Genomic DNA, 12,085 nt, shown 5'->3' with positions numbered 1-12,085 from the left:
TATATATATATATATATCTTTATATTTATTTCATAATTTTGATTCCAAATGTATATATTGGATATATTAATTTATTATAAAAAATGTAGCATATAATGATGCTTAGTATAATAAATAAATAATTTAGTTTAAAAATATATAAGATTCCTGTATTTAAAGTAATGCAAAGAATATAACAATGCAAAGAATATAAAAAATTAACAGAGAAAAATAATGACTCGGTTTTAAGTAACTGTAACTGTGTATTATTTTTTGATACATGACATGAACCTTTCAGAAATCGAATTCAACTAGCTCCACAAAAATCGAATAAAGAAAATTAATAAAGTTCCTACAAAACACAAACTACTAACAGTCATATTCATCAATGTGACAATTTTCTATTTAGTATAACTGTCATGTACAACATGTGTTGTATTATATATATGTAGTTGAACGGGAAATTATAATATTGATGTGATGTTACTGTTAGTTTTGTGTTCTGCAGAATTGTAAAGTAATCATAAACTTGGATATCAAAATAAAAAAATAAAAAAAAAATAGAATTAATTTCGGCTTTTGAGAATTTAGTTATAACATAAAACGTAATATATTCAACAATTATACGTCATCGGCGAATCGACCAGGTATATTGAAGATAGATTGTGTTCAAGCATGCAACGTATTTATAGTTATGAGTAAACGTTGAGTAAATCTGGTACAAGGTTGCTAATGGCGAACTGCCAATAATTTGCCACTGTAGTTTCGTATCGGATTACTAGTTCTTCTTGCCAAATCAACATATCAGACGTATCTCTGTTGCAGATTGGTTGCTGAAAAAAAACGACGATCATTCGTCGTTTTTTGTATCATAATATCTTACTCTGAGATTAAAAGATTAAAGAGATTAAAAGAGAAGAAAGACAAAAAAGATATAGCAAGACATCACATCTTTCCTTGCTCGAATATGTCGAGTTACTGCAACCTACTATCGATACAGTAGTAGTCTTCTACATCGATACTTGGATAGTTTAGAAGAGTTGTTGAATGAAGTATGCAGCTTACGGATATGCTATAGAATCTTGCAAATAACTTGAAGCAGGCAAAAGTATATACATAGTTCGGATTTTGATAATAACTTCTGAGAGAATTGCTTATCCCGTTCTAAAAGCTGTAGCTTACTCTTAATCCAACTAAAATATATGAATCCTATAGTGATCCTTTCAAAATATAATTAATAATAATTTCAAAAACAGTATTTTCGGAAAAAATTTTCAAATTCAATCTACAAAAATTTATTAAACAAAGGTATCCCGAAAAATTAATCTACTGTAAAAAAAGAAAGAAATAAACTGAATTCTATCAATATTGCTAAAAATGCAATACGATATCCAAAACTGTTTTCGAAAAATTATTCAAATCTCTAATTCAGATTATTAGATTAACCGTAGGGATATGTGAAAACCAATAATTCTATATTCAAAAAAATTATGTATAATCATTTTAAGTTTTGAAAAAAATTTCAGATCATCTGGACATAGAAATTTTAACAAACAGTCGAATAAAATTCAATACAATCATATGCTTTTTCGAAACTTTAAAAACAAGTTTGCATAACTTAATATTTTTTTTCTGAAATTAAATTAAGTTAAAATTAATGACTTATAAAATTAATTCAGTTCAGTTAAAAGTTAAGTGAACAAAAAACTAATTCAGTTAAAGTTATGTTAAATTAATTCAAATTAAATAAAATTTAATTTTGAAAAATATTATTTTTATCAAATCAGAATATCCTAATTTTTCTTAAAATCAAATTATTCTGAATGACAAAACAATTTGAATTATAGATCATATCAAATAAATTAAATATTTTATTTTTAAATTATATGAAATAACAAAATTATTTCTTGTATAATAAAAAACTGATTTTTAGTTGTTTCTACAGGTACTTTCATATTTTGATATTTATATTATAAAAAAATAAAATGTGACTTTTAAATGATTTTGTTCTCCTTTGTGCTGGTCAAATCTGTACATTCTTTAAAAATTATATATAAATAAAAAGTTTTTATTCTTTCATTATTATTTATTAGACGTAAAACAAGAATACTATGACGAATAGTAATAATTGATTTCCTAAATGCAGATCTAACCCACAATCATCTTTGGGCATTACGAGCGTCGCGATCACAATCATTGAGTTCTTTTCTTATTTTAAATCTAACTTAATTCTTTAACGTTTAACATTTTATAGAAAATAACATTGACTTTTATAAAGAAATAAAAGAACTTTAACTTAAAAAGAAAAAAGTTAATGAATTAAAAACATATAAAAATGACTAAATTAAGTTAAAAAGTTATTAACTTTTTAATTTTTAACTTATTAACTAGTTACCACCCAACTTTGTTTAAAAAACACGTGACTGCCGCGCAGACTTTTGTTCTGGTCTGACCAGGGTAATTTGGTCAATTTTTGACTTACTACACGATATCGCATCTATATAGAGTTTGGCAGGGCGCCGGCGCCGTTTTCTATAAATAACGGGTGCAACGCTGACCGCCGCTCGCGACGGTTAAAGTAGCGACAGAGACGAGGCGAGAGAGCGTTGGGAATCACGCGGGGGACGAGGAAGTGGTTACGGATAGCAAGCGGTGCGACGGTAGTAGTAACGGGTAGTCCAGATCGCAGTAGTAACGGTTCGCTACTCGCGCGGCGCCTTTCAACTCCGCTCCGCTTGGCTCCGCTACGGCCGCGACGACGATCAATCGAGCCGGCGGGAGGGTGCGACGCGCTCATATACTCCGGATTTCCTCCTCCAAGGAAAAAAAAAACCCTCGTCTCTCGAAGTCCGGAAGTGCCTCGATTGGTTGTGAATCGAGGAACGAAACCGAATCGTGAATACTTTGGTCTCCAATAGATTGACTCCGCAAAGTCTTGGACTCCACGTAAATCGCGAGAGAGAGAGAGGGGGGAGAGAGAGAAAGGAGAGAGAGAGAGAGAGAGAGACTTGGGACGACGAGGGACGGGGATATCCCGTTACAGGATTCGCGGGGTTGATCCTGGGGCAGCCGATGGGGTAACGAAACGCGAGAGTGCCGTCGTGTGTCACCCTCCCGCTCGACTATGTGCCGGCGTTTCGCGATCAGGACGCCGGGATCATCGCCGACGGTGATCAACATCATCGCGACATCAACGGAGCGCAAGATGTGAGACCTGTCGTTTATACGCGTCAGCTGATCCGACGTAAGTCGCGAGGGACAAAGGAGGTGATTATGTAAACGGAGCTCAGCGCTGGAGGTCCGCGGTGGCGGCCAGTTGCACGCTCGTCTTCGCTGTCCCGTCGACGACCGGTGAATTCCCTCCCCGGTGAAAGAGAGACTAATTATATTCGCCTCGTGGGACGAGGTTACTAACCAGCCAACCCTCCGGCCTGCGCCTGCGTGCGTGACCAGGCGTTTTCCTCTCAAGAGGGAATACGAATGTCGACACTTTAGACGCGTGAGATAAGATTGAAAAATAATCGATGTAATGAGAAAATCTCGGATTCTTTTGTGTTCAATCTGCTAGACGTTTAAAACATTGTAGAACCAATATTTAAAAAATTATGTAGACATATTCAAAATTTGTAAGATTTTAGCATCTGTGATTATATGATCGAAAATTTGAGTACTTGGAAATTCTAGAATTTAATCCAAATCTTTAAGAACTATTTTGACGTCGAGATCTTTACTAGTTAATATTTAAACATCACGTTTGCGAAATTGAAAATCGGAGTTTAAAATTTTAAACGTACTCAAAATTTAAGGCTTTAGCATCTGTAATCTGATTGTGCGATCTAAACGCTACGATCAAAACGCGAAGAGCCAATTATAGTCGAGATTAATAGATATCTATTCTGTAAACTTTTTCTTTTTAACGATAATTTAGTCGCTAGGAAGATCGTTGCGCAGGTATTTTATATGGTGAAAAAACTACGCAACGACAGTATAATGATACCGAATTATCGTTAAAAGTTATAGAATAGACTTATAAATCTTGATATCTAATTATTAATCTTTAATATACGATTGGATTATTCCTGTGCATTTCTTTTTTTTTAAATTTAAGAGTATTTGGCTAAATACTGATTTGTACCTTTTCCTTTATTTTTTAATACATCATTTCATAAATTTCTAAAGATGTTAAAGTGTTATATGACAATCACTTAATAATTTTTGCATTTGTAAGAGATGAAAATTGATTCAAGATACAAACGACCCATCGTGTGTGCAGTAAAAGATTAGAATATCATATATTACGGGTTAAATTGACGATTAATTTAATTTGTGATATTATTATTTTCGCTTTAGTTTATGATTGCGTTTCAAGACAGTAATTGGTGCGCAATTTTACATAATTGGAAAATGTCCCAGTAAATACAAAGTAACAAAACATCAATGTTATAATTTCACACTTGATATAATTGTTATATACAACGTGTTATATTTATGTTTGTGTAAAGTAAGTGTGAAATTATAACATTGATGTTATATTACTGTATTTATCGGAGTATTTAAAATATTTACATATAAATGTTATTATAGACACTAAAATCTAATCTCGATTATATCTCGCTTTTCTTTATTTAAATGATTTATTCATGTAAGATTCTTATTTAATTTATTACGTTAAAGTCAAGAATTTTTAAAGTATAATAAAGATTTTTTTTTTTAAGGATAATAGTTATTGACATGAATACTCATTAAGCTTCGATTTCGATTTGAATCATGTAATAAAAAAATTGATTATATAATATTATAAAATCAATTGATTATATTAAATAAATTTGTAATTCGTATGTAAATGCCTCAGACGATTACGGAAGATTTACGAGTAGGGAAGGGGACCGATTATAACTTTCCTCCGGCTAGTTTTATTCCACGATCGCGCTACTTCGGCGCGTCTATCACGCATAACTTTGACATATCACGCCACGACAGTAAATCCAAATCGATCAGCGCATTTCCAAAGTATACGTCTCGCTGGATGCATGAAAAATTGCACATTGTACTAACTTCTCAAAGATTCGTTCGACGCGTCTTTCTGACGAAGGACTATAATTCGTATCTGGCAAGTAAGGCGATGGTTACTCCGTTAAATTATACATTCCGATTGTTTCTCTGTGCTTCACAGATCCACAATGGCTCTAGTAATGTTACCGTGTGACCTGCCTTGGTGGCCAGCTGTTGTAAAGCAATTGGACAAGGCCGCCTCGGCTAAAAACTCAGAGGACCTAGTAGACGCGATGCAACGATTGCATGATATGTGCAAGTACGATTCGCATTACTTACTCTTCCTTTACATCGCCTATTAATACCATATTTTTTAATATATTTATATAAATATTTAATATTTGTTTTTTTAAATGAAATTCTATTTCAGAGTAATGCTACATGGAAAGAACAATTTGGCTGAAATATCTAAAAATTTAATTACAGATCTGAAAATAATTTTATTGGACCGTCAAAATAATTACGTGGAAATCTCAAAATGATGAGTAATGATGCATAAAATTTTAACATTCTAGCAACCAATTTGAGTATCTTATATAATTATTTTGGTAGTTTAACACAATTATTTTCAAATCTGTCTATCTATATATTTGGATATTTCAAATCATTCTCACATTGCTTACTTATTTTTAAGCTTAAGTGACATAACTAAAAAAATGATTTTTAAATTAGTACTACGAATGAGTTAAGTAAACATTACTCAAATCAAATATCAAAAGTGAATTAAAATCGTCACAACTAAAAATGGTGGTTTTTTTAAAGAATTATAAAGTAAAAAAATAACAAAAATATTTTATTAAAAATATACAGTGAAAGCAAAAAGTATTTGTACAAAGAAATTTTCTATAAAAAAAAATATTTGTAGAAAATAAGCATTAATTAGCAATTTTATACAATGAATATATTCTATTCTTACATTAATAAATGAGTTTCGCATATATTCTTGATTTTAGAAGCTAAATATCTCGACTTTACGAATATTTTTTGAACATCCGAACAATACAATTTTAATTTTCGCTTATTTATCAGATGACATATTTTCTATAATTAATACACATTTTTTTGCTATGTATAATTTTAAGAAACATACATAAGTCTATTTTATTCTTTGTAAATAAATTGTTAATTACTCAGCAAGAAATTATCGTCAATTAAACATTGAATCGATGTCAAATTGATGTTGAAACCATCGTATCGATATCAATTAAATATCAATTCGATAACTTATTTCTCAACTGGATAATATTTACTTTTTAAAAATAAAATATTTAAAAAAATATTTTCTTTGTACGAATACTTTTTGCGCTCACTGTATTTCTTTTCCAATAAGTTGAAAAGTAGTTTTTTCGTTTTTCTAGGAAACTTATAATTTTTTGTATTTCACTTTTGAAGGAGCAATATCTAAGAACGGAAAAATGGATTGATAAACAATCACTTATAGTATCATATACAATAAATAATAACGAAGTTCGTAATTGCTTTTACGATATTGAAATACGCAATGCATTTGTTTCGTTCAGCATAAGCCTCGATCCCGAGGAAGACGTGCAAGACGCCGACCTATTCTCCATGTTGGGAACCTTCCTAGACAATGACCTCGATCTCGCGGAACGAGAGCAAGTGTTCACGAAGACAATACCGCGAATAGTGGAACAGGCGAAGGCCTTAAAATCTACAAAACCCCCTCAAGGCTTACACTTTAGCCTCCAGCAGCAAGGTACCGCGAGATTCGACATTCTACAAAGTAATTGTAGTCATGTAAAACAGTACCTTACTATTCAACTATTTTTAACGATCTCACAAATCGGCACTTGTATGATAAATATACATACATCTATTCTGATGAAAATTTTTCTTAGAATTCTTTATAATTTTTCAGAATTTTTATATAATCTTAAAATTTTTCGGAATTTCTATATAATTTTATAATCTTTTAGAAACTTTCTCAGTTTTTTTCTTTATTTTGGAACTTTCCAGAATACTGAGAATGTCTATAGCTTTTCTATAGAATTCTTTTATACATATATATGAATTCTGAGATTCTACGATTTTTCCATAATTTCTGAAGAATGCTCAAAATCTGAAGAAATTAAAAATATTTTTCAGAAATATTCATAAATTTTAAGTATCCAAATCTTTTAAAAAATTATGAAATTTTTTTACTTGTAAGATACAAGTAGAATTCGATAATATAAAAATGAATTCATCTTATGTAGGCGACAGCGTCGAATATAATTATGCCTTCGTCTCCTCTTTAATCGCGAACGCATTCTTCTCAACATATCCGAAGAGAACAGTGAAGACTCACCCTACATTACGCGATTTCAATTTCACAAATTTCTTCAGACACCTCCACAAGTGAGTGATTCCCGAGCGCGCCAAATCGTCAAAAAAAATCTGTTACTTTGAATTTAAGAGAAAAAGCGAGATAAGTTTTTAAATATTTTATCGTTTTCCAGAAATGCACAGAAAGCCAAACTCAAAAGTATTTTTCATTATTATAATTATCTCGAAACGGAACATGCACTCGATGGCCGTCTAATAATTTCTAGACAGGTATGCAATGCACGATTCAATTGATACTTATTTTATATTTGATTTATATTGATATTTGATTTATTTTGAAATTGTCTCCCTCTCATTTTCTTTTTACAAAATATAAAACTTAATAATTTCGCAGGTAATGACATCTAAGCAATGGCTGACAATCGAAGATTGGTTGGAAAGTAACGTACCTTTGTGTCCGCTGACGATACGTCACGAGGGACGGTTGGAACGAGTTGAGGCGGAATCAAAAGTACTACAAGTTTGCTTCGCGAATGCTAAAATTGGTGGCGGTGTGCTGGATGGTGATGTCACGCAGGAGACTGTACATGTAACTAATTTGAAAAAATTATTATTATAACTCTTAACGTTAAGAATCTTCTTAATTATATATCAGTACTTTAATGAATCTAGAACTCAGAAAAAAATAAACACAAATTGTTTAGGTTTTATTTTATGACTTGTAATAAATTAGAGAAAATTTGTTAAGTGTCTCTTTTAATTAATTCTTAAAAAAAAAGCTTATATTTATTTAGATATAAAGATTAAAGAATTAATTTGAATAAATTACAGATCATCTCCAAGTTCTCATCTGTCTTGAAATTATTTTTTTTTGCTGCAAATTCATTCTTCAATATATAATTAAAATTAATGTGTGTATGTATCAAATCGAGATTGCAAATTTGATTCTTTTTACAGGTAGCGACACATCCGGAAATACTTGCTGCGATAATATCCGTCGAGGCCTTAGAAGACAACGAAGTACTAATAATCGAGGGTGTCAGACATATGTCAAGGATAAACGATCCGCGGCATAAGGCGATATTCGAGGGTATCTCGAAGCCGAACGTGGTGAGTGAAGTGCGGGATCTCGGATTCGCGCGGATTTTCACGCTATCTGCGATGGGAAGGCAAACAATCGTACAGTTTTCCGAGCGCAGGTAACGGTCTGCTGCATAGATCCCGAGGACTACTCGCGATTGCCATTGACGCAGTACGAGGAGGACAACATCTTGAGGGAGATGAACAAGTCGCTGCTGGGATTTCGTCAGAGACACATGCCCAGCAGCCCCACGGATCCGATCAAGAATGAACTGGAAGCGGAAATCGGCCTGGGCTCCCGCAGATTATCGCCGATCGGCGAGAGCTTCAGCAGCACGCCGCCGGAAATGGAAGGCGAGGACAAAGTTTTCACGAGCAATAATTCCAAGACAGGTGGGAGACGCGTATAATTTTTGCATAATTTGCTAAAACCAGTCTTTCGATGTCTACGATCTGCCTATTTTCTTCTACGAATAGATAAGCAGGTTCTCCGCGACGAGCGACACAAATTGGAGAACGCGACGGAAGTGCGTAGTAGGCCTAATGGTAAATCAATGAGACCGCCTAGTCCTCACAAAGTGTGCAAGGACGCAAGTTACACAAACCGAAAGAACAGATTCATCGTGCTTGGATCTAGTGGCGAGGTGTTGCCAGTGACGCGACAACTCGGCCAGATGTCGGTTTATAGCAGTTGCAACAGTCAGAGCACGGATAGTTTCCATAGCGCTAAGGAAACCATCGATGAGGAACCTGGTACGATAAAATAACTATGGGATGATTTATAGAAAGAAAATAAAAATGTATGTTTCTTAATTAATTGAACGATTTTCAGAGGAAGAAGAGCAAAAGATGACCAAACGCTATAGCGCACAATTAGATACCCCCGAGAGAAGAGGAACATTCGCGCAGCGACTGAAAGACGCTCTCAAACGAGAAAGTACGGCGACGGGGGTGACTTCCTCAAACACTTCTTCTGGCGAGAGCAGTTATGCCGTTGGTATAAGCGTCAGCGGTAGCCACGTCGGCGATCAAGACATCAAGTGCGTCGAAAAATATTGGCGCTAAATTAGTCGTGAAAAAATATTAATATGTATTAAAAGTTTGAACAGTTCAACGATAAAAACAATTAAACGATGAAAGATAATATTTTTAATTATATTACTTATTAGAAATTATTAGAAAAGAATGGTCTTTCTAAAGGATGTTTAGGAAAAATTTAGCTAGATACAGATTTGCATGTAAATTTGTTGGATCATCAAAATAATTATGTAGAGTTTTAAATGTTGATGATAATGCTGCAAAAGATTTCATTTCATTCTAACAAAATTATTTTGTAGATATTTATTAGATTTGTCCATCTGCAAAATTTTTGCAAAACGGTTTTTCAAATTCTTTTTCGATAATAGATAATATTCAACAACCTTAGCTCTATTGAGGCAAAATATGAATTCAATGAGAAAATTATATATAATATCAGTTATTTTGCATTTTTAATGTTCTTCCAATATAGGTTATAGATTTGTCGTTATACTATTTAATCCGTTGCAACAGTTTATTTTGATGCTTCAAACAAAATCATTTTCCAAATCTATATCTAGCAAAGTTTTTAGATAAAACTATTCTTTTCAATACTTTTTATATATCATTTAAATTGACTTTTACCGAACTCAACTTTGTAGATTGAGAAGAGGAGGTTCGAGGGGTTTCGTTTTGCGGGACGAAACAGTGGACGAAGAGTTCCTGAAGGAGTCTCTGGAAGCAGAACAAAAGTGGCTTGGCCGATTCCGGCAGAGTCAGGGGCCTATGTTTCAGAGGAAGGACACGAGTGCGAGCAGCAAGTATAGTTTCAGCACCGAGTACAATTCTGGCGAGTATAATTTGATAAAAATTAAGTAAGCACATTTGTTCCTGGCGAGGATGAATCAATAGAAAAACCTAAACTTTCACGCTCGTAGATTTCTGTTCTGAGCTGGAGGAGGTCTACGAGCAATTGTCAAAGTGGCTGGAGGATCCGATAGTAGCGGACGAGAACCGGGAATTAGATGCGAGAGATCGAGCGGTTGTACGATTCGCCGGTTCACTTCTGAAACGCGCTCTGAGCGAATCATTTGCAGGCGTGCCGGTCCAGGAGGGCGAACCACAGCCGTTCATCGACGCCGACGTAAATCAGCAACACAAACTAGCTTTAGCTGTGAGGAGTCTCAGCTTGGAGCTCGCTCGACAGAAAAATCGGAGACAGCAATCAGTAAGAAACATTCGATTAAATACATGTTCTTTGCGAAAGAGATACCTGAATTAGTAGAAAGTAGAATCTGGATATTCAAAGCTTTAATAGAATAAAAAGGCTCAAGTTTTTAGTTCCTCGCGATAAAATTCACTTTGTATAAATAATCACGAACACGATCGCGACTTCTTTGATTCCTGAAATAAAGCATTTAAAATATAAAAATTTCTCAGCTAACTAAAAATCATGTAATATTAATGTCATGATTTCATATTCAATAATATAATTGTTATGTAACATTATGTGTTATATTTATTATTGAATGTGAAATTATAACATTGAGCATACTCAACAGTGCTCGCTATTATCGATGTATTCTTTTAGATCATCCAATCAGAATTTTAGAAGAATACATCAATAACAGCAAGCGTTCACTCAACTGTTGAATCTACTGAACGTAGCCATTGACACAATATTACTTTTAATTGGTTGAATTGATTAAGTTATTACTTCATTGCTTCAGTATTCTTCATTAAGTTGAACTGCTTTCTTTTGGGAACTAAAACAAACTTGAGAAGCAAATCTTTAATTTGTATTAAACACAGACACACTTGTATTATAAAAACATTCAGATATACCTTTGAAATACATACCTTCGTTATGAGTAGTAAGATGGAATGAGAGACAGTCCGACTCGATTTGGTCGAGCGAAGCTAATGTAGAATAATCAGTAAAAGAAAAGTTTTGAGTTTGGACTATAGGCAGAAATGCTATACAGGTGTCTGAGTCCGAAGACGTAGATTGCTACGAGGACGCCTCGTGCGAGATGGTAAAAGAGACGAAGGACGCCCAACGTAGGAAACTTTGGGTTGTCACAGTCACGTCGGAAGTGTTCCAAACGTTGGTCGATGATCATACGACCGTACGCCTATCTACACCGCCCATGTCCGAATCGGGACAGACGGCGAATGAGCGTGAAACCCGCGAAGCGAGCACGCTCGGTGTCTCGCAGGTGATTCTGTTGATTTGATCGCATCACGTATAATCGCAATGCATGAGACAGCAACTGTATTCAATCCGTTATTTAAAATTGCTTGGATAAAGAGCATTTTCTGTAGCCTCGGCCAAGATATAACTCGTCGGGATAAGACTGTCCGACATGTTTTCATTTCTTCTATTTTTTAAATTCTTTTTGTGTCTTTTGACTTGATGCATGATATGCGGATTGAAATCTTCCTCATGTTTAAGATTCTTAAAGAACTAATATATTTATCTGTCTCTCAATCTATCCGACTTACAGTTCTTCACTCACATTTCTTATTCTTTTGTTCTATTTGTTATTAACCACCAAGAGCGAAAATATCGTCCATATACATATTCTTCTCTTTATTGTTACGATAAAAGGCAGAATAATTCTCCATGTGAACTAAAACGATAATAACCATTTAGTTTTGTATGTGTATC

At 33.7% G+C, this 12,085-nt stretch overlaps 1 protein-coding gene across 3 annotated transcripts in view; it reads left to right on the top strand.

Annotated features, from left to right (window-relative positions):
• Window positions 1–2,588: 2,588 nt before the first annotated feature.
• The window catches only part of LOC108694272, an 11,517-nt gene continuing 2,020 nt past the window's right edge, over window positions 2,589–12,085 (top strand). Inside the window, exons 1-13 of one of the 3 annotated variants that reach the window (XM_018203653.1) lie at window positions 2,589–3,223; window positions 5,153–5,290; window positions 6,552–6,748; window positions 7,248–7,389; window positions 7,491–7,587; window positions 7,712–7,906; window positions 8,275–8,427; window positions 8,517–8,790; window positions 8,875–9,150; window positions 9,230–9,437; window positions 10,077–10,264; window positions 10,353–10,642; window positions 11,400–11,633. In XM_018203653.1, the coding sequence (XP_018059142.1) occupies window positions 5,160–5,290; window positions 6,552–6,748; window positions 7,248–7,389; window positions 7,491–7,587; window positions 7,712–7,906; window positions 8,275–8,427; window positions 8,517–8,790; window positions 8,875–9,150; window positions 9,230–9,437; window positions 10,077–10,264; window positions 10,353–10,642; window positions 11,400–11,633 (2,385 nt within the window). In that variant the 5' untranslated portion in view covers window positions 2,589–3,223; window positions 5,153–5,159. Of the gene's footprint in view, window positions 3,479–5,152; window positions 5,291–6,551; window positions 6,749–7,247; window positions 7,390–7,490; window positions 7,588–7,711; window positions 7,907–8,274; window positions 8,428–8,516; window positions 8,791–8,874; window positions 9,151–9,229; window positions 9,438–10,076; window positions 10,265–10,352; window positions 10,643–11,399; window positions 11,634–12,085 lie in introns of all 3 variants that reach the window. The other 2 variants (XM_018203652.1, XM_018203654.1) reach the window with 2 other exon arrangements.

The sequence above is a fragment of the Atta colombica genome, unplaced genomic scaffold (assembly GCF_001594045.1).
Source record: "Atta colombica isolate Treedump-2 unplaced genomic scaffold, Acol1.0 scaffold12, whole genome shotgun sequence".
NCBI lineage: Eukaryota > Metazoa > Arthropoda > Insecta > Hymenoptera > Formicidae > Atta > Atta colombica.
This window is presented reverse-complemented; position numbering and strand designations above follow the sequence as displayed.